This window comes from Sturnus vulgaris, chromosome 3, assembly GCF_052056855.1.
Source record: "Sturnus vulgaris isolate bStuVul1 chromosome 3, bStuVul1.hap1, whole genome shotgun sequence".
Lineage (NCBI taxonomy): Eukaryota > Metazoa > Chordata > Aves > Passeriformes > Sturnidae > Sturnus > Sturnus vulgaris.
Genome location: NC_142245.1, coordinates 44,517,199 through 44,543,644, shown reverse-complemented (window position 1 = coordinate 44,543,644; position 26,446 = coordinate 44,517,199). Strand labels below are relative to the sequence as shown.

At 40.1% G+C, this 26,446-nt stretch overlaps 1 protein-coding gene across 4 annotated transcripts in view; it reads right to left on the bottom strand.

The window, feature by feature from the left end:
- Positions 1-6,647: 6,647 nt before the first annotated feature.
- The window catches only part of DISC1 (DISC1 scaffold protein), a 186,827-nt gene continuing 167,028 nt past the window's right edge, over positions 6,648-26,446 (bottom strand). For 2 of the 4 annotated variants that reach the window (XM_088161499.1, XM_088161501.1), the window contains exons 12-14: positions 25,291-25,335; positions 17,202-17,318; positions 6,648-9,274 (exon numbers count right to left, since the gene is read on the bottom strand). In XM_088161499.1, the coding sequence (XP_088017625.1) occupies positions 9,125-9,274; positions 17,202-17,318; positions 25,291-25,335 (312 nt within the window). In that variant the 3' untranslated portion in view covers positions 6,648-9,124. Of the gene's footprint in view, positions 9,275-17,201; positions 17,319-25,290; positions 25,336-26,446 lie in introns of those variants that run through there. The other 2 variants (XM_088161500.1, XR_015802333.1) reach the window with 2 other exon arrangements.

Sequence of the window (26,446 nt, the reverse complement as noted above, 5' to 3'; positions counted from 1 at the left end):
TGAAAGGGACCTCTGTAGATCTTCTAGTCATCTCTCTCCCCCCAGTTCCTCAGATTCAGCTATTCCTTATGTTTCAAAGTTGTCATATTGCAAATGATGCCTGGTAGGGGAGATGGGGTTTGGTTTAAGACCCAGTGTTTAGCTTAGGAGACAGAGGGAATACTTATTTTTAAGTGCAGGAGAAGCTCTCCTTTCAGTAACTGTTCATGTAAGTTCTTATACTTTGTCCTTTGCTAGAGAAGGTCTATATCTGCAAGGGGAAACCTGAAGAAGGAGGCAAGGTCTTCAGAGGACACCAGAAGGTGGAAAGTGCAGCTGAAAATCAGTATCAGGCCCTTGGGGGAGTAGTTGAAGCTGGAGTAAGGGGATGCTTGCTGAATGCATCCATGTTAGGGGCTCCTGTTGAAACTCATTCCCTCCCAGATGCAGAGCAACACTATTCTTCCATCTGAGGCATAGTAAAAGCTGTCAAGTCCTACTTTTATCCCCAAATTGCATGGGAAACGTTGTTCTTTGTGTAACTTCTGAGCCACTGGTTGGGAGTTGCTGGGGCAACTTATTCAATCTGGGTGAGAATTAAGCAGCACTCAGTGTCCCCACTGCTATTTACAACAGCATATGTTGAAATGCTGTCACAAAGTCACAAGGGAAGGCTTGTCTTCTAGTGGGTGCTGACTTTTGCAGTCTGTGTAGTCACTAAGATTCTGCTTTTTCCTATGCCAAATGCTTCATGGAGGATGTTTCACAGGTTTTATTTCCTCTACATCAATCCAGGGCTATGCAAAGCCCTGCCTGACTGCAGAGGACCATGATGCCTTTTAAAATTACCCCCAGCCTCACTGAAGCACCTACGGTGCTTCCAAAACCACCCTGGTGTCCAGAGTTAGAGACATGCATGAAAGAAAGGGTCTGAACATCTTGTGCCTTGATGCATGGTGCATCCTTGCCTAGAGAGTCCTCATAGACTTGTCAGGAGACCTGACTCTTGACTTGTGAGTGGTGGGTTCACAAAAACCAGAGAGGCACGTGGGTTTTATCCTAGCATTAGTGAAGCAAGAGTCACCAGAAAGCTGACTTTGGACAGCTTTGACAGCATGCAATGTTTTTATTTTAAGGACATTGGTAAAATCTACTGGAGCCTCAGGTTTACATTCTCAAAATCACTGATATGCTTAAAAGCCCTGAGGGACCAGGACCTCTGCCCTTCAGCACTGGGCAGCACTTTTAATTGCTAATTTGGGGACAGTTTGGAGTCACCGACCAGGTGTGAGAGGTTCATCTCTCCTCTTTCTCTAAAGTCTCTAATGATCACTAACTGAGCTGCAAGTAATCACCCAGCACTGATGTGTTGACTCCAGCTGAGGCTGGTACAGTGCTGAAAGCTCGTGCTCACACAGCCCAGCTTTGGTAGGGTGGAGATGGAGATCCAGGCTACCTCTGACTTTTGAATTTGCTTTTGTTGTATCTCGAGGCAGATGAATTTGCTTAGCCCCTGCAAGGATGGGAAGGAAGGTGTGTGAATGTACCACTATAGCTGAAAATCCCCTGTGAGATCCTGGGCTTCCTAGTTCACGTGTGTGTGGTGCTGACAGGGTCCTGTAGCTCTTCCTGTGATTCTGTGATGAGATTAACTCCTCTGGGGGAGCTGCTGGGGCAAGCCCCTCAATGCCTGCCCAAAATGTCCCTTCTGTCTCCTATTTCTACCAGTGGAAATAAACTTTCTTGCCTGTCTGGTGGTGTTCTGCCAGTGCTTTCTGCAGGGATAGGGAGAAACACTTTTGGTGTGGGGTTAGAGACAAAGGGCTCTGCTCTCTGCCTCAACTTCTCAAGAAGCAGATGTGTTTGAGGCTTGGATGAAAACAGCTCTCTTTGACCTGAGCCCTGGGGATCCTCAGTCCCTGGCAAGCATGCCTGCCTCCCCTGAGCATCAGGCTTTTGACCCAAAGGAGTTGAGGGTAAAGCATCTGGGCTGTGTTTATGCTCGGGGATGGAGGATGCCTGCGAGGGGAGGGGATGTGCCCGTGCACACGTGCCGAGTGCAGGGGCGAGCAGTGCCACCACCACCCTTGTCCCACAGCTGATGTGCCAGCCCATGGCAGAGGCAGGATGCTGTGCAGGGAGATCAAAGAGGAAAGCTGAAATTAAAAGATGACTACCAGCAGTGGGAAAAAAGCCTTGAATTCCAGCATGAATTTGCTCCTTTCTTTCAAATCAGTGCACCACTTAGGACATGCATAAACCATATGTTAAAGGTGTTAGAGGGATGAATGTGGAGCACATGTGTTTGCCCGAGCCTTTACCTTGGGGTGGACTGACTGGAGAAAAGGATAAGCAATCTGGGAGCTCCTGACCATAGGACATCAGACACTTTGCTTAGTTTGGTCAGTTTAGACTGTCTGTGCACAGGAATTAGGAATTTTTTTTTCTACTAATTCAAGCCCTAAAGCTAAATAACACCTCCCATAACCCAGTAACCATTAAGAGTTCGAGGTAAAACTTGAAGCTTACTAACATCTCTTGCAAAAGATAAGAAGGGTCTGTTACCAATTTATGGGGGAAGTGAATAAAGAAATCTTTAAATTATTGTTCTGCTGACCTCAATATATCTTGTGGGAAGAATTTCCTAAAGCCCAAGAAATAAGGCTGCAGAATAGGAGACATTAACTAGGTGATTTATTTCTCTTTCAGAACACAGCATTGCTCATGGGGTTTTAGTTTGTTTGGTTTTTTTCCCTTTATTCCCCACTATGGTAAACCCAATCTATATTACATTTCTAATTCAGGATAATAAAAACCCCACACATAGAAGGAAATAAAGCTGGTAATGCTTTATTGTTCCCATGTCATAACCAGGGAGTATTACTGTGCTGGAAGAGCTGCTCTGTGTTGCTGCCTTCAGCTCACAAGACGAGAGAGAAGTTCCAAGGACAGTTGGGTGTTTGGTACAGCTATAGCATATATTCATTCAAGGAATTTGGCATAGTTAATGAGAAGACAGAGAAGAAACATTTCCCATCAGGATTAATGGGGAGAGACTGGTTTCACTTGCTACAGTTCATTATAGAAAATTAGCAATGACAAGTCACTCATGGCTGTGAGAAGGCAGGCTGTTCTTTTCACCTTTTCTTTCTCATTTAACAAAACCAAGCAGCACTACATTGATCAGCAGTACCAGCCAAGACAAGTAGTGCCTGATGGCTTGGTGCTGGTTGGATTTCTTTGGGTTTTCCTCTGTTGCAGAGGTCGATGAGCAGTGCTGCAGGTGGCTGTGCTGCCCTCGGGCTGGAGAGCTGTCCAAGTGCTGTGGCACTGCCTCTGCTCCTTGGCCACCAAGCCTTGGTGGCCTGTGCTCCCTGGTACTGGCATGTGTCCCTAGCTCCCAAGCCCATTGAACCTGCCCACACCTGGGAGAGAAAACATTTGGCTCATAACCCTAGGCTTCTCCCTAGCTGGGCTGTGAAGCATTTTATAATAGCTTCAGCCTTTGCTTCCTGGGAAAGATTTACAAGAAGGCCTTTCCTAGCATTTGGTTTCACTTGCCCTTTTGAGCTAAGGCCAAGATCAGAGAGTGGGTAAAGAGGCCTTCCCTACTTGCTGACATCCAGCTGTCCTGTCCTCCAGCTCCACCTCTAAACTAAAAATATTTTATGAAAATTTCTTCTTTCTGTGCCTCTATTTTTAATTTTTTTAAGCTAGTAAGGAAAATGCATATATTTAAGGTAGAGCACTGTGACTATTCCTCAGTTCTACAGGTATCGTGCAGGCTGTATAAAATTGAATTGAGGTGTTTTCTGAGTCAAGTGCATTATATCTGAGATGCAAGAAGGGCTTTTATTCACAATGTCTGGGGAAAAAAATCTCATTGGATAATTATTCTCCCTGCTAAAAAGATCTTTTTTTTATTTTTATTTTTGTGATTTCTGCTAGATGAAACAACCTGTAGGCATTGCAAATCTTTCTCCGTGTAAATACTCAAGGATGTGAATGGCTCACACTTTGGGCTTTAGCTGGCAAGCTATCTGTCCTGAATTTTGCTGGTCTTTCTTGCAACTTAAATTAGTTATCCCTAATCTCCAAAGAGGTTCTTGTATCTCTCTTTCTGAAACCTTGCTTGCTTTTGCTTCGTAGGAGCACAGCAGAGTTGTCAGCTCTCATAAAATCTTGTCTGTACTGTGTACAGATGCAATGCCATGTTCTTGCTTTTCAGTGTTGCCCATCTAAGTGAGGAAAATACTGGAGTCAACCAGTCAGCTGCTGCTCCAGGAGCTCATATTATTGAAACTAAAGGAGTAAATTGTGATGCAGCTCTGAAGTTCTACCTGTAGAGCTGTGCCTGGCTCCCTGCTGATGTTCCTGAACCTTGCCCTGGAGCTACTGATACAAGGAAACATAGGAGTGGGCACAAAACTCTTAAGTTTTGGGATTGAGTTGATAGACAAAATCTTAAGCCTACTTTGACAAGAAAACAGAGAGGTCTTTCCTTTGGTGTTTCAAAGTCTCATTGTGAGATAAGTAATAAATTCAAGGTAATTTTCTTCTTGTAAATTGCATCATCACTGTGGAAAGGTCTGTTAATTTTCCATTTCTCCAGTGAGATCAATCATGTGTCTCCTACCTGGGCCTGACTAGTTTAATATTCCATCTCTCTAGACACTTAGTATTCTTGTATGGCTGCTTATTGTTATAAACTATTTATTCAGCTTTGCTTTTGTGAACAAATAGTCCAGTGTTGTATTGCCATTATGTGTCTTTGACAATGCCCCAACAAACCCTTCCCAAAGACACTGCTCTTCCAGATAAGGAAACGGGGAAAGTGTGACAAAATACCATGCATGTGCAGAACTCAAACATTTTCTTACTCACTCAAACCCAGATGTTCTTTTCCCAGACCTTATATCCAAGTCTTCATTAGAAATTTGAGAGAAATACTTTAGTGTGGCTGCTGGCTTGGCTGCTTTTCAGGCTCAGGCAGAATTTCCTTTATTCACAGGCTCTTTTTTCTTCTTATTTTCAAATGCTTCTCCAGAAACTTGTATTATCATTTTCAGCAGTGCATAAGAATATCCAATATTTTATTTTAGAGTTTCTTTGTAGCATGTTTATTTCTGAGGCTGAAAAAAAAAATCTCTTGGTCCCAACCTCATTTTTAATAGGATAGTGAACTAAGAGGATACATGAGGATTATTCTAATCTCACCCTGGAGCTCTCTACAGCACTACTGCCTATCTGGGACCCATTATTGAACTGCCTTCTCCAGTGCTCTAGAAAACAGGCACTTATCTTGATTTAACAAGTAATGATAGCAAAAGCCTGAGCTGTCATGCTTTAGACATAATGGATTAGCTAATTGATTGTGAAAAGAAATATTAGGCTGAGCTGAACACCCTTTGGAGTGCTCTCTTCTCCTTGCTTCAGTCTTTAGTCACTTGAGAGCATATTTGTACACAGAGGGAGGGTATATTCAACAAAATCAACTACTCCTCCTACAAAGCACATGCAAGGGACTGCTGGAGGTGAGCTACTTTTCCTCATCTTGCAGCTCTCTTGGAACAGTCCATTGTGTGTGCTCTGGAAGAGCAAGGGAGTTGGTGAAGGGTCTGGAGAAGAAATTTGATGAGGAGAAGCTAGGGGTGTTCAGCCTGGAAAAAGGAAGGCTCGGGGGGAACCTTATCTCTACAACTCCCTGAAAGGAGGCTGTAGCCAGGTAACAAGTGACAGGATCAAGAGGAAATGCCCTCAAAATGCACTCTAAGTGCCAGGGGCAGCTAATGTTGGGTATCAGGAAAAAAATTCTTCACTGAAAGTGCTGTCAAGCATTGGATCAGGCTGCTCAGGGAAATGGTGATGTCACCAGCGCTGGAGGTATTTAAAAGATGTGTCCATGTGGCACTTAGGGATGTGGACTTGCTTGGCAGTGTTGGGTGAGTGGTTGGGCTCAGTATTAAGGTCTTAATCTAAATTATTCTGTTCCTGTGGCAGAAGATAAACACACAAAGCCTTATTTGCCTACGTAGTCTTTAAACCTTTTGGGTCTGGGCTTTAGATGTCTTGGGTCTAGGGACGTGACCTGGGCTGGAAAGGAACTTCTTTCTGGAGATGCTCATTGTTTACAGGTGGTGGGAGATCGATCTGCCCAGAACTGAGAATTGTAGCAAGGATTTATGAAACTGGTCTTTGGGACACCATATACACTCTCCTACCTCTCATCGTGGCAATTAATGTGTGTAAGAGCATAACTTTGACCTCGGATATTGCTGCAGGCACTGCAGAGTCACACTGCTCATCCTTCAGCCCTGATCCATGGGTGAGGAACTGAGGGAGGGCAGGCAGGATTCAGTTGCACAGCAGGACTGAGTCAAGCTGGGACCCAAGTGCTGGTTTTACCTGTGTGTACAGTTCACTGTGTGATACTTATTTCTCCCTCTTGTACTGAAAAGAGCTACATGTTGCTGTCAGACTTTAGTCTTGAATTTGTCTTTAGACTGCTTTCAAAAGGTATAACAGGCTACCCCAAGCAGACGAATTACTGCTGTCAGCAGCACAATAATAGTCACACACATGGTTTCTTTCTCCTTTTCTCTGCTCCACTCCCCATGATGAAATTTCTAAAATGTTGTACACTGTACAGAATGCAAACAGGCATTGGGTTAGTTAAAAACATACTTCTCTTTATTTGAAAGTTTTCTATTCACAGATAAAAGGCAGTTGATACATTGCATAGTATACCCTTTTTTAAAAGTATGCTTATTATCAAATGTGTCTGAGAAAAAGGGATGGTAACTGGCTCTAACTTCCAATAACAAGCAGTGAAGTTAATGGAACAATAAATTAAAGAAGTAGTAGTTACATATAAAATAGATGTTAACAGATACAAACATAGCATGAATGATGACTGATTCAATTTCCCTTCTCCTTAGAAATTCAGTGTCTTATTAGAGTGGTTGCCTAAGCTAAGTTTTTATTAAAATGCAGTGGTGCTCTGAAGCTTTGAAACACAAAAGCCACACATTTTTTAATTGAATGAGAATGTCTTCAAGAAACCTTTCTAGGGGGAATGAAGGTTCTCATTCTGTTCTCCTGTCCCTGTGATGGCTGGGTCCTATTCCTGTTGTTGAGCCGTTGCTGCTGTAAGGAGGCAGACTTGATGGTTCAGCTACAGCTGATCCTGGCTCTAAGGCACTTCTAGGGCCTGACAACTCTTTACATTGCAGGCACTAAGTATTCAAAGGACAAAACTCCACAGGATGGGAGAGTGGGGTGTCATATAGTCTTAGTTCAGTGTACTGGCCCTCATCTCTGGACTGTCCTCATGGTCCTATATAAATGCTCCTTGCTGGAAATGCATTGCCTGGGCCCTCTGTGGTATTGAACCCCAGGGAGCTTCTATAGGTGTTAAAGAAAGCTTTAAGAGCTGTATCTTGTCAGTGTGCTCTCTTTCCTGTTTACCCGAACTCATGTGGGCTTCCAAGAGTGATTTCTGGCGTGGGCTGAATGTCAAGGTGCCACCTGCACTTGTCTCCTGCCTCGAGGTGGAGGCAAACACCTTGTTCATCTGTTCAGGGGAGCCACAGCTATGGTGAGGAGGTAGGTGTTTAACAGGGACATGGAGGGATAAACTTGTCAAGCAGAACAGCAAGAGTTCTCCATTAGGGAACTGAGTAGCAGAGTCCATGCAAGCTGGAGCTCCAAGACTGGATGCTGGCCTGTATATTACTCAATAAGAAAAGTCAACCATGTTCTGAATTACAGGATCTGATGACTATAGAAACCACCTGAGCTCTGCTGCCCTGGTTTGACAACCATATGGTCCTGGAGGCAATTATAATCCTGTTGTATGTCTCAGCTGCCTGGCACCTTTTTTCCTCCCTCCTTCTGTACTTAACACTGAGGTAGAAGTTTCAACTAGCACTAAAACACACAAAAAATAAACAGGATCTTAGTGGGAAAGTGGTCCAATGACCTTCAAAATTTGCAAAAACACAACATGGCTATAAAATGATTAATTGATGTAGAAGAGTAATTCTAAAAATGTCAGAAAAACATTATCAAAAGAGTACAGTACTGAGTTGCAAGACACTTTCTATTGTATTTTTTTAATTAAGATTATTTTTTTTTAATTCTCCCTCTGCAGCAGAATTTTTTATGGTATCAGAGATATACTGGTATCAAAGCAGTACATGTGAATTTTTGAAGACATTAATTCTTTTGAACAATTATCCAGTTGGCTTCAGTTAAATATTGCTTTTATTTCCTATAAGAATACATGTTTATCTATGCATGTGTGTCTATTGACATACGTGCCTTGCAAAAAAAATCTGCATTCCTTCTGAAGTTTACAAGGAAGATCAAAGTAATGGTAGTCTTTACAATGAGATTTTAATGACTTATTGTTCATACAATATTTAAATATAAGCAATATCAATCATCAACATAGGATTTTCCTTTTTTTTTTTTTGCTTAACAACCCCTGAAATACTAAAAGTTTATAATAATACCTAAATAAATTGAGTTAAACTACTCCTATAGGGGCTGCTGTTAGTTAACTCCACTGTACTTAATACCACAGAGAAAATGAGGTCCAAATTTCAGTTGAAAGAACTTGGTTAGCTTGAATTTCACCCTATTGATTTAATTATTGGCAGGAATGTGAAAATACATTCAGTGTAAGAAAGCTTTAAAGCCAAAGGGGGGAAAAAGAAAGTTATTGTTCTTAGAGCTATTTTCCAAGAAATACTAGATGTTCCAGCTTTAATGCTGCATTTTTAAATCGGGGTGGAAAAAAAATCCATGAGTAGAGGAAGACAGTGTTTATGAGCCTTCAAGGAGAACACTTTACTGACATTAAAGGCAACTTTGCAGACTCACTTGAAATGTATCAATTTGTAATCTACACATTTACAGGAGCTGCTCTGCTCTGAAAGCTGTTTCCCAATCTGTGCCAAAACATGTGAGGCTGCGTAGCATACTTCTGATGATAGACCTCCAGGCTCTGTTTCTCCATAATTGATTTAGTTATTAGTTATGCAGGGGAGAGAAGAGATCCCTGAGGCTTAGTAAAACAGTATTCAGTTACTAAAAGCAGCCCTTTGTGAATTAATGTCATCCTACCAGCTCTTTCTGCTCATTATTCCTTCAAGTCTTGTTTTTCTGGACACCAGCTGTCACAGAGGAAGTCTCCAGCCTTTTCTTCTCCTGCCTCCTTGGCTGACTGAAGTTGCACCAGCACGGTCTGGAGTGTCTCCTTCACCACCTGGATCTCCCTCTGCAGAGACTGTGAAAGCTTTATTAAGGAATAATCTATAGGTGATTGGCAGTCTCTTTTCTCTTTCCAAGTTATTAAGTACATTCTTGTTCTGCTGTTCACAACAGATGGCCATGGCTATCTAATTGTAGCTTCAACTTCTTCCAAATTGTTTGGATTAAATATTAATACATTTCTCACACTTGCTAGCAGAAGAAAAAACTCAAGTTCTCAAGTAGCATTATTTAGCAGTTAAAAAAGGGAGGGGATGGGGGATACTGCTTGGATACTGTTCTCATAGGAAGGAAGGAGAAAGAAAAAATAGTGTCATGGATGCAGCAGCACTAGGTGTGAGCTCCCTGGTGGATGGAGGGTGGGTTTTTACACCAGAGACACAGACCTGGGTGGATCAGATCCCAGGTGAAGGCAACAGGGCAGCAGGAGCTGTCTGAAACAAATGCCAAGTGACCACAGCTTGTGTGGCATTAGTGAGCTCAACGTGTGCTATGCAAGCTGGGGTGGGAATCTAGGTAATAAAGAGCTTAAGGAGGAAAATTAGCTTATAGCAGAGAAAGTGTTTCTGCTACACTTACCTCCAGAGAGCTTTCATGTTTGCTGAGTTATCATTATAATTATAGTGCAGAACACACAAAGATAAAGCTATACAAGACTCCACAGGGAATGTTTGATCAAGTTGAAAAGCACAGAGGGCAGTAATAGGGTCGTACTGTTGTGCATAAAAAACGAAGAAGGCCACCTGACAAGTATCCAATAATTAGTATGAAATGCATCATTTGGTTAAGAGTTTTCCACATTTATTTTTTCTCTGTCTAGTTCAGGGTTCCTGCAATGAATTCAGGAAGAAACTGATGGTCAATGGCTTAGAAAGAGACCTTCCACTTCCCTCCTTCCCCAGCCCCATCCACAATGACAATAGGAAGGTGTCAGGTGGGGGCAACAAGGGGTGCAGCACAGAACAGAGTTGCAGATGAAGGTAAGACATTCACAGAGAGAGTAGCAAATATTGACACATGCACAAGCCTTTAACTGGCTAGGCTTCCTTGGCAGTACAGCTTTATGTGCTCTGACTGAGAATAAGTTTGTACTACTAATATACTGGCCTTTCTGCTGATAATCTTAAATCAACACCACTATCCATTGTTGGAAGAAGTGCAAGGACCGGGTGTAGCTCAATGAGACAACCAATTTTATCCTCTATTCTATAGCTTACTCTGTGTGGAGAAGAAAGCAAGCAGAGGCAAGTCAGATCCTGCTGAAATGACCAAGTCTATGAACAAACCCTAGGGCCTATCCCATCCCCACTGAGGCTTCCTGGACAGGTATGCCTGAAGAGCAAAGACCCCAAAAGACAGAAATTGGTTCATTTCTCACAGTGTATCACCAAATTATGCCAGAACCTCACTTCAATGGAAGTGAAACAGGATGACACTGAAACAATTCCGTTTCAAAAGTACAACACACAGAAAAGATAATGCAAAAGGACAGTCTTTATCCTTTGCAGAGCTCATACATTAGGAAATGTTGTTTTACTTGACCCCAATGTAAATGCAATGTCAAGAAAAAAGATGGCCTCAGGTTATGTGAACTGTAAAAACTAAGCTGCTACTTCTGAAAAATTGTGACTAGACCATGGTAAAGCTATACCAACCACAGCTCTTCCAGGCAGCAATTATTATGTCTTTGAAAAGTCTTGGCTGCTTTTGATTCTGTTACCAACTCCTCAAAATTTCATCTTTGTGTATTTACATGTATTTTTATATTTTGCTCTTAATATGTTCATGCATATTTCTAATTTCTGGACAGCTCTGTTAATCTAAAGGGCTTCTGTCTCTGATTACAAGTAGTAGCAGTACACACAAAGCTTATCCTATCCCAGGATCACAAAGCACTGTACAAGGACAAATTAATTATGCTTTGCATCTTCTCTAAGTAAGAAATATTATTATCATCTTCTAAGTCCTGGATTCTCCACCCCTCTGCAACTTAATCATGGGGCTCTGCTGAAAACCTAACTGGTAAACATAAATTCTTCAATTCATGAACACCATAAACCTTCTGACATTTAATTAATTCTGATATGTAGCCTCTGACTACGTGCTGTTACTTGCAATATCTCAGTCAATTACAAAATTCTTTTCAGGTAGAGAGAAAAAGCAAAATTGAAATGTTTCAGTGAAAGTGAATGAGAAATCTTAAAGGATGCAAGAAAATGAGGAAGACAGGAAAAAAAACCTGTTAACCAACAGAAAGATAGAGCAAAAAAAAAAGATGACTGCATTGTTTAAGTACAGCAAGTTCCAATAACCTCATAAATAACACCACAATCATATGTAGACAAGTAACTGTCAACTTAGCCTTTATGGCTAAGACAAATATATGGTATATGGCTGAGCATGGCATCTCTATCCACACAGAGGTTATATCTGGATAAACAGCTTCACCCATTTTAAAAATGCAAAGAAACGGTTTTGCTTGCACCCACATGCAAATGTGTCCTTCATGCTTAAATTCTGTATCCAGTGCTGCAAATATTGAGCCAGTATCCACAGCAGGAGTGAAAACAAGTTCCAACTAGGAATATTTTCTGGTTCTGCTGTCTTCCCCTGAAAACTGAAAAAATCTCCACAATGTCAAATAAGTAGTAAATTAAAGTACTTGGGAACAAGTACAACTCATATTCACACAAATGCAACCCATATTCAACAATGCTGCAGGTCTAACATTGCCTTGCTTGAAGCTTTTCATCTATTTGACTTTGTCTCTTTGAAAAACTTGAGCATCATCTCAGAGCCCGTGATTTGCAAGCAGATAAAAAGCAGATCAAATTACAGCAGAGACTTAAGTTTTGGGAAAAATGGAATCATTTTGCTCAAATGCAGCTTCTGATCTCTCAGCCAAGAGGTTTAGGGAAAAGAGACAAAAAGAAGATCCTGTTAATCAGCTGCCTTCCTCTAGGAAAGGTTAGAAACTAAGAGTACATATTATAAGATAAAATACATTGGAAGGACAACAAAGGACTACGACTGCTCTGAGATAAAGGCCAATGGGATTTTGGAAAGTAACTGCATTTTTTTGACATCTGAAGAAGAAATTGTTCTTCAAGAACTAGAAATAATCAAAAAGCAATTTTTGGTTGGGTCTTTTCTTGCTTTTAACCTGGTTAACTATTCTGCTTGTTTCCAAAAGCCAAACTCTACAGTGGCTGCAGACAGAAGCTCAGCTCAATGTCCTACCACCTAACTGCAAGTGTCACTCCTAACCCCAGGCACCAGCACCCATGGAGGGGCTAAGCCAGCTGGAAAGCAGCTCTGCAGAAAGGGACCTTAAGGTCATGGTGGACAATAAACTGTACATACACCAGCAGCATGTCTTGAGGCAAAGGTGCTGAATTAACATGGTCAGCAGGCAGAGGGACATGATCCTTCCACCCTAATCAGCACTGCTGAGGTCCCATCTGGATGTTGAGGGTTCCACAATAAAAGAGGACTTACTGGAATGACTCCAGCACAGGACCAGTTTAATGGACTTGAGTATCCATCAGGAGATGCTGAGAGAACTGGGACTCTTCAACCTGAAGAAAAGAAGGCTCATGGGCTACTACTGCTGTGTATAAATAGCTGAAAGGCAGGAATGAAGAAGACTCTTCTGACTTTTTTTGTCCACTGACAGAACAAGAAGCAGCAGGGAGAAATTCCAAAATAGGAAATTGAATCTGAATACATGGAAATGGGATTTTTTTGTTTGAAGGTCATCAAACACTGGACAATTTTGCACAATCAGGTTGTGCAGTGTCCATCCTTTGGGATATTCAAAATCTGACTGGACAGCATCCTGGACAACCTCCTCTAGTGACCCTGCTTGAGCAGGGAGTTGGACCAGATGATCTCAAAAGGTCACTTCCAATGAAACAGTTCTTTGACTGTGTGTGCTGCATGCCAAAGGACCAGTGAAGAACCAAGACAATTCAGTAAGTTTTTTGAATAACTTGCATTTGGCCTTTTTGAAGAGCACTCTCGGAGCAAAGGAAAGACACTAAGCAAGTCCCTACTGTTTCTGAGGCCTGTGTGCTGTCACAGCAAGAGAGCAAAATGGCCTTTGGAAATCCATCACTTCTCCTTACAAAATACAGGGATATTTGCAGTAGTGCAACCAATTGGAATATTCTCAATTACCCCCTTGATTACTGTCACCCATGAATGTTATTTCTATAAACTAAGATAATATCTCTCCCATGCAAAACCCAAATACTCCCCCAAACAGTACTAAACAAAAAACTGCAACAGAATCACTGCTACACATTGAAAAAAGGAACCCTTCAGTGGTCTGAATATCAGCTACTTTCAAATTGTTCTTTCCAGCAGAAAATGGAAGGCAAAGAAGTTACAGCACCTGGGTGGAAATACACTGACCTACCTCTGTCACAGCATAAACTGTTCAAGTGGAACCATGTTCTCTGTGTGACACACAGTGGGAAGAGCTCATCCTTATGTCATCTAAAATAAAATCAAAGAGGGTGCCATTGCCACCTCTGACTCTTGGAGGATCCCAAAATCTCTTACATTCACCCAGAGTCAGATTCCTCACTGAGCTACAGAAAGGGCTAAATTTTACATGACTGTTGAAAATCTGCTCTAGTGTAAAACAAGACTTGTATGGGAGCCTGATGCAGGATAAAGGTGAAAGGTTAGCAAAGTGACCTGTGACATTTAATGAATGTTTTAGGCACAAAATTCTGCTTTCAAAAAAACTGATTAAAATGCCCATTTTAGGGTAAGGAAAGAAGATTGTTTTTGTAATAATACTGCAATAATACTACAGCCAGGTTTTCTTCCAGCAAAGCATTTCCACCAAGAGGAACTATTATATGCATTCAAATTGTCTACCAAAATGTAACTACTAATTAAGAACAAAAAATGACTGTGAAATTGCAATATAGGCTCCATTTAATTTTAGTGGGAATTCCAGGCCTTTACTGTCAGGAAAGTAACACCTCTCATCAGCTCTGCAGACACCATAATGAGTCACCTCTCATCCTTTGGTTTTTCCAATTAATGATGTGGAGTGTTTTCATACACTCATTAATGATCAACCATAATTGAATATTTTGTAGGTTTATTTGGTTATACTACATAGAATTTAGCAAATATGTCATAGTGCTACAGAGAACTCTAACATCCACTCCCAGGCCCCTACTGTTTGATGCTTTTTATATAGAAGTGGGTTTTTTTATAAGATTTAAACAATAAATTAGAATTGCAAGTGGGTCTGTGCCTATACTCAGGGCCAAGAAATATCATAGCATTTCTCCTTTTTTCAGGTTGTGCTGGCACTTACGATGAGCAGCAGACTTAAGTGTGCTATGCCATCAAAACATAGAATGAAAAACAATGACATCTGGTTTTTTTCTTCTATTACAAACTTAATTATTAATCAAAGCTATGACACACACTAAACATTGGCAAATGGCTCGAGAGCATCAGGAATTTATTTCTCTCAGTGGAGTCTTTGGAAGTTTTAATAATCAGACTACAGGACTAACTACATCTGTGAAGGCCCCAGTTACATTTTTGGCCTAATACATTTTGTAACATTTATGTGTAAGGCAATGTTTTAGGAGGAATATGGGAAGGGTGAAAACAACCACTGAAAGAACTTGGAAAAATCTATCCTGCTTTCATTAGTATTTCAGGTCTTTAAGCTCCTGCTCTCAGAGTTCTACAGACTTTTAATGAAGAATGCATAATTGTCCAGTATCCTTGATAGGAAATTGTTTTATCTAAAATCAAAGAGATTACCATGCAAATACCAAATTCATCTATTAAATAAATTCTACTACTGAGGCTAATTGTCTCATCTTAGTGCTAGTTCCTGCAATACGGGCAAGTTACCAATGAGTGAAAGCTAATTTTATAGGCACTGAGCAGTCTTTATATATATTAAAAAAATTCTACAGGTCTGTAGCACTGTGGTAGCTATTTTTCTCATTCCTTTCTGAAGTACAGCACAGTGATTACATGTACCAGATGGTAACATTTTATGCACATTGACCTGGACTACCTCTGAAATAGCAACTGAATGTTAATGAATGGTAGCTGAATTGCTGAACTGCTTCTTTGTACGTCCCTATGTTTTAAACATGGTTTTGTATTTTGTGACTGATGGTCTTTCTAGGACCAGGATATCACACACTGTGCATTTCTGTATTTAGATAACATGAGCTGAATTTCACTGATAGAGGAAGTCAGATCTCTATCAGAAAACTGTGGCTCAAAATGAGACTGATCTACAACTCTCCTGAAATTTCCAATTACTAATTCTATTTTTTAACTTACTCTTGCAGTGCCAGCAGCTGTGAAGAAATAGGCACATTCCATAGAAGATAAGAAACACTGCTATTTCACATATATGTAGTGTACTATCTTCTGGAACAAAAAATGCACTTTTCTAGCTTAATTTCACCTTACCTAGTAAAGTATAACTATGATCAGCTGTGACTGTTCAGTTTGAATAGTAACTTAAGTCCCCTGCAAAGAATCTGTAACTCCTACCCTCAGAGTTCTTGTACAAGGGCCATTAAGAAAGCTCATTTGAGAATAAATATACTCAGGGGAGAAAGGAATTGGATGCTCTGCACACACACACATACACTCAAGATACGTCCATACTGCTCTGAAAAAAATGCATTGGGAAAACACAACTGCAACTAAGCATGAACACTGCAACTATAATGAAAAGAATGTTGAATAATCTTTCTGTATATTGAGTGTATATGGAAAGGCTTGGGAAAGAAACATCTAAAGTAGTGACAAATTACTGACTGGATTTCTCTCCTCTGATGCAAATCCTCTTCCCCCAGCACCATTCTTACTCCCCTCTGCCCCTCTCACTTTATCCTTCTGTTACCTTTAAAGAAACCAAGTTTCTAGGATAGGAATTTTGCAGTGACTTGTAATAGATGCCCAATTACTTAAAACACAGTGATATTTCCACACACTATTCTCCTTTCTCTAAACTATCCTCTGCAGGACTGTCTACCTTCTCTTAGCACATACTGAATCTTTTCTAGCACCCTCATCACCCCTACTCACCTTCAGATGGCTCCAAGGGCTCCTCTGCTAATCTCTGCACCTTGAACATATATATTTTTCTTCATGGTTCTCTTCACTGGCACTTCTACCAAAACCTAACCAGCTCAGTATTCTCATCTTTCTCAGCTTCACTGGTTCTTACTTTCATTACCTTTTCTTAGAGGAACAAAATCTCTTTTATGAAAATTTTTCCTATTTAAGTTACAAATGAAAAAAGCCTTTGTGCTCTTAAATTTTGAAAAACGGCCAAAGAATTCCTCATAAAGGTTAAGCAATCTTCAGAAAAACTGACAGGTAAAGGACAGAAGTGTGCATAGGACAATATCTCATCTGGTTACTTGCATTGCAGTGTTAGAGGCAGATTAAAATGTGTAGGATGCCACATGATGCATCTGTTGCCCATTTTTTAAAAAAAGAAAAATCTCCAAACTACAGGTGACAATATACACAGTCTGAGTCAATAATGTAGCATCTAATTCAGCTAAATAATGTTGGGAAATGCAGGTGCATGAACACTTGGATTTATGCAGCTTTTGATGCACTACGTATTTAATTATATGAGCATTACGAACAACAGTAAAATAAAGGCTTTTCAGTGCCCAATCTTAATTTCCAAAGAACTGATTTCTGTTTAAATCAATTAAAGCTGGATCAGACTACAGTGGAAAATGCACTACAGGAAGACTTACTACACAAAAATGCCCATTTCAGTGAGACAATACTTTCTCCCATTCTTAATGTAGCTAACCTACACTAAGAACTAGCATTCCACATGAATCTGAAAGGCAAGTATCCCATGTGCATACTTACAGAGATTGATATGTATCTATAGCTATAGCGAAAAGGATATGAAGAACTCCTTCATCAACTCTGCAGGCGGAACTTTGCAATTGATCTTCCAGATGCACCAGTTTCTCACTTATTGCTTCACATTTTTCTCCCAACGCTGCAGAAAATATGAAGAACTCCTGCAGAAAGTTGAAAAATAAAGGAAAGCATGTTTGCTGCTGACTGCACACTTCCACATCAAATTTGCATCAAATTAAAGGGAAAATAAAATATTAGTAAGGGGATATTATACTTTGCAGCACAAAGACATTGCCTAAAAGCAAATTCCCAACAGAGAGACAAAAAGCTGTTCCTATATAATAAATTGCTGATTAATATGGAATGGAATGAGTCTGTGGTCTCAGTCTTCTTCCCAGCAGAAAAAAAAGTCACAATCTCACTTCCAGCAGATGATTAAAGGCGTTTGAAGACAGCTACTCTGAACTGCTCTCCTTCCCTCCTGTTGTCTCATCACAGCAGGGGAGGGAAGTCTCATGCTAACCACCCACTAAGGCACCCAAATTTCAAGTTGTTCACGTAAATATGATTTATACATTTAGGTCACGTAAATATTTCAAGCAGCAACATTTTGGTAAATCTTACACACGTAAAATGTACTTATACTTTTGAAGAAAAATCTGGCTAGAGTACTTGGAGACTTTGCTCAAGCAATCAAAGAAAATATATAAAAGTCTTTTGAGATTACAAGATGAAACTGCACTTTTTTTTCTGAGTTATCATGAAACAATACTAAATTTTCAAAAAGAATGCTTCTCTACTTAGAACTTACACAGGCAAATACTTTGTCTATTTTAAACTGAGTATTTTAAACTAGCTTCAAAGTCCTTCTCATAAGTTTTTTCAGATACATTGCACAAGGGTAATTGCTATTTTTATATTTTGCATTGAGTGTTACTTTGAGAAATGACCCAAATAAGCAGTAAATATGAGAAAAGGGGAAAAAAAATCAATCAATTTGCGCAGCTCTGAGACAAGCCTTTCCTCTTCCTCCCATGGCACCATAGTGCTGTCTACAGTAATGACAGGGCTTATTTGTAAAAAAATACTATGGTGCCAAGATGAACTTCTGCTGGAACCATGTTAAAAAAAAGAGAGTAATTCATCAGCTGGAATCCAGAAAACTGGATTGTTGCTAGACCTAGTCTGTGTTAATAAAGCCGGCTTCTAATGTGGCCATATACTATCTACAGAAAATTTTTCTCCCCAAAGAAAAAAGTATTTGGGGTCCTTTGCATTTATCTGTTGCTATAAGACACCAGTGGTGGTATAAGAGAAATCAAACCTTTAGTCAAAGGCCTTCCAAAGAAATCATGCTAATACTTTTTGAAATGCTGCCCATTGTGAAACAATTTGAGTTTTGGTGAACACATTTACCAGATCTCAGTTGGGTGCTACCCTTTCACTTTGCATCACAAGTATATTGCATACAGAGTCAAATGCCAGAAGAGCTCTGCTTGTTGACACATCCTCTGTTATGGCACAGAGTTTTACCTTCCTGCTGCCCTTGGGCCTTTCCCAGACATGGCTGTCCAGCAGATCCCACTGGGACCAGCTGCAGCTCAGCCCCTGGATGGGTAGGTTGGTTAAGAGCTGCAAACCCCTGCAGCTCAGACACAAAGGAGCACAATGGCAGAGTTCGGGCACTTCCAGGCATTACCAAACCTGAGAACCTACAGCAGCACTCCACAGAATGTATGGATGTGAAAAAAAACAAAACATTGTTTTTACAGTGAGAACATAGGAAGAGAAAATTAACATTCTCCTTGCAGCAACTAGGAATGTCTTTTTCTGAAGATCAGCAACAGAAGATGAAAAAGTCTTCCATCCAGCTACTTAATTATTATCCAGCATACCAGCAGGACTACATGTGCTGTTATGGAGCGGGACAACCCAGGCCATTCATATCAGTGGAAAGCTGTTAGGGAATCATTCTGTGACATATATGCAAGAACAGATGACAGCTGTCCATGAGAACATAGGTCTCAGGCTAAACAAATCAGTATATTGAAAAAAACCCAAACAAGTACTCTGAAAGCACATCTAAAATTATGACCACATAGAGAAAGCTCTGCACACAGAAAAACGCAGGGTGTTCTTCCTGAACGATCACATTTTGGATACATAATGCATTGTCTAAAGATGTAGCAAAATCCTGTTTACTTTGGAAATAAAAGTAAAGGAACAATAAATATTAGGCAAGTGTAACCAATTGTAATAACAATATGGGAAGGCAGGAAATCTAAGAGTGTAAAAGTCCAATCAAACTTGTTTAGGTCTTTGAACACTTGAAAGCAATTTTATTGTAACTAAATGACTACAGTTGCACTTCAGAGTAACCAAAATAGCTCTATAAGATTGAGGTTATATTTAAGTAGTCATTAAATCCCAATAATGCAGCTTAATTTCTCTTTATTACAGCCATAATAGCGTATGAATGAACTATTTCTGCACCAACACAACCCAGCTGCCTTTTTAGTTGAAATGAGAAGTTCCTCCAACACCTTAGACAAGCATCAACTCCCAGGAATTTACTTGCAGGTGTCATGTGAAAAATGTAGGAGAACCACCATATAAATTATTATTTTTCCAGAATTTATATGAATAAATAAATAAATATGAAAATGGAAATGGAAGAAATATACAGTGCTCTCAAAAATACACAACAATAATAACTATTCAACCAATTCCACAGCTTCTGCCTCCAAGCCCTCATTTAAAAAAGGTTTGATGGCCCAGAGAAGTAGATAGAAAAGATTTCTCTTAGTGACTTTCATGCCTGGTAACATCATTGGTAGCACTTTTATCTGACATTTGTCTATGTAGGCAGGAAAACCCCTGGCAGTGATACACAAACTATTCAGAACAGCTCCTGGTTGGAAAGTGGCACTTTACACTGATCAACAATATCTCTGAGAGGAAAGTGGACTTTGCCTCAAGCTCAACTTATTCATAAAATACAACTCATCCAAGCTTGTAGGTTATGTCAATGCTACAAAATGCTGTAAGTCTGAAGACTTCGGCTATTTTTGCTCTAACAGCATTTTTAGGAGGCAGCTGGGAGAGATTGCAGGAGTCAGGAGACAGCTGAAATGCAATATTGCTTTATGGATTTTTCTGTGAACAGCGAATGTAGCTGGCTGGGATTTTCTTTTCCTCTCTAAATCCTTAAGCAGGTGAAAACAGCACTAATATGGGTGTGATTTAATTTTTAAGGTGCAATTCTTCTGGCTTCTCAGACAAAGTAGAAATTCTCATTCTTTCCCAAAGATGTGAAAGTCTGACACAAGAAACAGTAAAAACAGACAAAATTCCAGCTAATGCACTGCTGTAACATCAGCATATTGAATCAAGAGCAGAGGCTCTTTACTTGACGAAAATGTTTGATCAGCTTTTCCATCCTATGCTCTTCTTGTTTAGCAATTTTATATGGAAGAACTGGTATTGTAGTAGCTAGATTAATTTAATTCTATTTGGGATTAGGGTCTATATTAGAGTCTTTGGTGGTTGTGCTGAGAAGGAGGATTCCAGATATATCCTTAAAATTCATTCTTCCTACAGAGGAACTTTTGTAAAAGGGCACTGTCTAAATTCCAAGCATCAATGTCATAATCCAAATAAAAGAGAAGCTTTAGAACTTCTTCTGCAGAGTAAAAGCCAGATTTCTTTAACCTGCACTAAACATTCTCTCCCATATAATAGTTAAAACAACTCAAAGTAACATAAATAACAACTAAAAAATGTTGCCCTTGAAGGCAGACACTTCACATTATGGTACAAGGTTTAGAGCAGTGATCTACAGTTGGCAGATGCTGCATGTTTACCCTCAACCCCTGCAGAATTTAATGGTAATTGTCAGCACTTGAAACTCCAGAATGTTAGGCCACAACATATCTTAAATAATTACTAGAAACAAAATGCAACCATCCATACTTGTCCTGCTTGAGCAGATGCTTCAGTCACATGCCGGCTAAGTGCACATGCCTTGAGATAAACGAGCTGTATGGCCATGAGGTGACCACAGTGCAGGAGAGGAACAAACAAAAGAATTTGTTCCTTCTCTGCATCCCAGATTTCCTGCCCCATGTGCATTGTCCTGGGCAGCTGTTGTAGATGAAGAAGGCCACTGAGAACAATACATGTTCTTCATGACCAACACCATCATGGCAAGGCTGCCCAGGAAGCAGCCAGGGACTGCCAGAGCCTGCTCTGTGACTTGCAGTGACCAAGCCTGCTGTGACTGTCTTCAGCTGGTGTCTGCATGCATGGCTCCTAGCAGCTGACATGGGATCTGGTCGTTCTGATTGCAGGGTACAGACTGCTCCAGGGCTAAAGTACCCTTGCAGTGAGCAGGTTTTCTTCCTGCTACAAACCAAGATGGTTACATTCCGTTTTACCCTTACGTAGCACACAACAATAACTAATAGTTCTCCTATATATCATTATGTTTTATGTGGTTGAAGGCTTTGACTTTCAACCAGACTAGGATTTCTAAACCTTTTATTTCTCTTCCTTTCCTTATTTTCTTCACTATGTTCCTGTCTTCTACAGAGGGAGGTGTCCAGACTAGAGCTATAGTGCTCTAGAGGCTTTGGCATTCTCAGCTAAGCACAGTAATTATTTCTGTCTTATAACTGACATTCCCAGTAATGAGGCTGAAAATGACATTTGCCCTTTCTTCCAACACAATGAAGGTAATGAATCCCACTATATTTGTAGTCCACTATAAACCTAGATTCTTCTTCTGCAGTATTGTCAACTCAGCTGCTATTTACCATCTGTATACAGAAATCCGACTCTTTTTCTCCCTTAAATGTAATTTGCACCTGTCTTTCCATATATCCCTTCTTATTGATTTCAGACTATTCTTTCAATCTATCAAGACCATTTGGAACTCTAATCCTAATTGAAATGATGTTGACTGGCACATAAACTACTGGCCTACCTCCTTTTTAAAGGCAAACACAAAGTCTGCCTTTACTGATCCCTCGGGAGTTCAAGCTTCCTCTAGGAGTTTTCAAAGGAGCTTGTTAATGGTTTGGAGATTGTTTTTCTTGGCTCCTATGTGCTCAGGAGAAATTTCATCAGTCCAGCCTGACTTGAGTACATCTCATTTGCCTTTGGATCTTTTACTGCATTTGTCTCTTGCTACCTTTAGTGAATACTAGGAGCACTACATAATTGGACGTAGCTTATAATCTTCAGGAAGACCAAAAGCACAGAGAATAAGGAAGGAAAAAAAATTCTGATCTCATTTATTTTTTCATTCACCTTTCCTATTGGAAGACACACATGCTTTCTTTCACCCTTCCCTTGCATCCAATATATCCCTGAACTCCCTTGCCATATCATAGGTCTTCTGTTTAATATAGCTTAGTGTGCTCAGGGGTCTTGCTGCTTCACACTTTCACCGTGCAGTACCCTTCTAGGCTCATTCTTACAAACACCTTTGTCCTCCCCATGTCAAAACTTTAAAGCCACTGAAAAACTGCTGACGTAGATATGTAGTCTGTCACCGTGTTTGTACTTTTCTGCACCAAAAGAAGATGGTGATGTACTACAAACCTGATGTCTTCTGGACAGTACCAAAGAATATCTGCTGATTCCTCCTCCTACAGGGTTTGTCCCACAGAAACTGCCCTGTTGCTTCCCTGATTTTGTTTAGATGAGCTTTTTTTTCATTGAGATAGCTATCTAACTTTTCTCGAAGAGGGATCAAGGTTGTTTCCCAATTACTTTTGCTCTTATCACCTTCCACTTACAGACTCCTCGCTTGTTCCATCAGCATGGCTATATATATTTAAGAGACTTCAGCACTATGACACTCTCTACTTTCTCATATGCAACAATTTAGGCATAAAGCCTTCCAGCCAGCTGTGACCTACCTCTTTTCCACCATCACATGCTTTTCCCACACTCCCTTTGCTTGCACCAATCCCCTTCCCTTCTCCACATGGGAATGTTAAATGACTCATCAGAATTACAGTCCGACGTGTGCAATTCTTCCCTTCGTGTATCTTCCATTACAGCTGCAGAGGAGTGTCCCTGGAAAAGCATCTCTGCAGGAATAGAGTTTTTCACTGCCTTCCAGCACCCTGCTGTGGCCTGACAGCAGTCTTCCTGTTCTCATCCCTAGTAGACTGAAGATCTTCCCTAATTACAGACTTTCTAAAATGAGAGCACACTACTGCACTGGCTCATTTAATTACACTGGGACAATTCCAGCTCCTGCTGCGGGAGGATGAGGCTATTTACTGACTTCCCAATAAAAATTCACAGTGGGTCAGGACTTGGAAAAAGAAACAGAAGTACCAAACTGTTTTCCTGTGTCCACACCCTGCTGTGCAAGGAGTCAGTATATCTGTGTTTCATTTATAGGTGGTTCCTAGTATTGTTCATTCCCATCTCTGCTCCCAAGTCATTAAGATGCAACAATCTGGAATGACTAACTGGGTGCTCTCCTGCAGCAGCAGGGAGACTGACCTGTGAAAATTGGGGGACCAGAGCACCAAAGGTAGATTTAGGCAAAACCTTGACATGGTACAGGCTGCTGACACTTTCACAGAGCTTTCTGGAGAGCTCTCCACAAGTAACCATCAGTCCAGCTGTGGCAGTGTGGTAGAGCCTGGCTTTCTAGCATATTTCCTTTTCTTTTATTTCCATTGTTGCTTTATATTCTCCTCATGCACTTTTGTCCCCCTCTGTCAAAACTTCAAAAGTGTCTCTGCCTCTGAGGACTGTAAGATATTAAGCTTTTCTACAGTGGCAGCCCTGTATACCTGTGAACTCTGGTGCCCTCAGTATTTCGCCCTGATGCCAGCAGGGCTTTTCGCTGCCTTTGTCCCACAGGCTTACCTGCCCCTATTTCATGTCATGTGTGGACACAAGCAGCCACACAGTTTATCCATATTTCACAGCAAAGTTCACTGATCAGAAATGCCATTTGCATTTTCTGCAAAGTTCACCTTCATTCTCAAGGCTTCCTGTTTTTATTTATGCTGAACTCACACACAGTCAAGCAGTCTATCCTAGGTGTGCCCTCATGTCACAGTCTCCTTGAACACAAAGTCAACAATCCGAGCTGGGTGCTGCAGTTAGATTATCTTTCCTGGAGCATTCCAGCTGCTCCACATTCTTTGGATTCACCAGTGGGAATCTAAAGAAATGCCTCATCTGAATAGTTATCCTAAATTTTAATATTTATTTGTTTAATACTTGCCTGGTTTGGTTTTGTCAGTTGTACTTGACAGGAGGCGTGTATGCTGTTATGGAAGGTGACCTGGGGGTTACTTGTCCATGTAATTTATTTGCTGTCTGGACACAATGCTTGGATATGAAATTTCCTTACTATGTAAGCTGCAACCCAAGGCATACAGATATAAAAATGGACCAGACTGAAACAGTACAGCTCTTAGAACCAAAGTAATTCTCCTTACACATATATTACCTAAACTCTTAGTTTGTAGGTAGACAGATTTTTGTATGCAAGCAGGTTTTTCTCATAGGCCATGCATCTCATGTTACCCAATTATCCCAGCTTTCTTAAATACCTGGACCAAGTTCTGAGATCTTTTAATTTATGAAAATGGTGTAAAATCACAAACATCTAGTATTTTCATTTAGATGAAACTCCTATTACCATGTATTCTGCTGCAGTATACTTGTATGGTTTTACACTTCAAAAATAGATTCACAGGTATTTTTAGTGACACACAAATAAATAGGCTAAGCATCAGGATTTTGTTCCATTCCTAAGCATCATGACAGTGCTACAGTGGAGCTGGCTAAATATTACTGGTTCTTCTTTTCCCCAGTGTGGTCATCCTGTTCTTGGTATGTGTTTAAAATATTAGCACAGGTTTTAACTATAAACTCCCTGAAATACTCAGCAATTATGCCATTATCTTCAATGGGAAAAAAAAGAAAAGAAGAAATGGGCATACTCTAGTTGTGATTGTGTTGCTTTTCCAAGTGCTCACACTCTAGCAATTTTTAAGCAAAGGTAACACGATAAAAACAAGTGTCATTTATTTTAATTGAGACAAAGAAAGTCTGTACAATATCATCACTTTATACTGCCTAGGAAACACTTACCTCAGATAAATGACCCTCTGTTCCAAATGAAACGTCTTCCATAACCTGTTAGAGATAAATTATTATATAAACAGTATGATTTTAATAGAACTTTTAAAAACCATATAGCACAATAAAAAGTTATATAAGCTGAACAATTGCATCAATTTTCTTCATATGCATGAAAGACTTAAATTGCATTTGTAATGGGGCAGTGGCAGTCACCCAGTATTTAAAACTATATTTGAATAAATTTTGTTAAAGCCCGCTTTAGCTTCTCACTTTAAACCCACAAGGAATACTGCCTTTCAAACTGAAGGACTATAAATTGAAACAAACTTTTCTATCAAGCTCTTGCAGATCTGTACACCATTCAAGAGTCTACAGACTTTTTTTTTCCTTGGTACAAACCCTGGAAATGATTTTGGGCAGGAGAAATGAGAGACCCAATCAATGTTTCCTATTGGTAACAAATGCTAACTAGAGTCAGCATTCTCCAAAATTTCCTTCATCTCTGAAGTCTATAAGAAATTAGCCAATGTTTCACTGACTGGCTGAGGAGCAAAGAAATGTGATGTTAGCATTATTGGGAAATCGTTAATGCTAATCACTCATAAGAGTGTTGTTGATATTAAACTGAGATAGGGATACTGCTTTGGTATGCCCACACACATCTATAGATACACACAATAAAAGTGCAAAATCATTAATCTGCCATAAAATCACAATTGTTACTGGATACTATTTTCAGCAATCAATCTGAAAAAAACGTTTAAATTTCTCTTGCCTGTAATAATAATTTTCTGATAGTATTTTTACTGCTAAATTACATGTAAGCATTAAGCTTACTGAGGTGCTACAATCCCTACCTGAAGAGTTGGCATTTTTACCAGCAGAACTCTACCCCAGCCTCAGATGAACTGAGGGGCACCGTGCTGCACAGCTCCACACGTGGCTGTACAGGGAGGATCTGGCCACTGTGTACAAGCCATCCTTTTTTAGCTTGGATCAATACAAGAAACACACAAATGCTGATTTTCACTAATGCTTAATGCTGACATTTAAAACTAAGATTAAATTTAAAATTTCCAAATATTTCCTAAGCTCCACAAATACAGCGTTTAATTAAAGCTCAAATGAATGCACAGTTTATTTAGCTTTCAAAAGGCATTGTCGT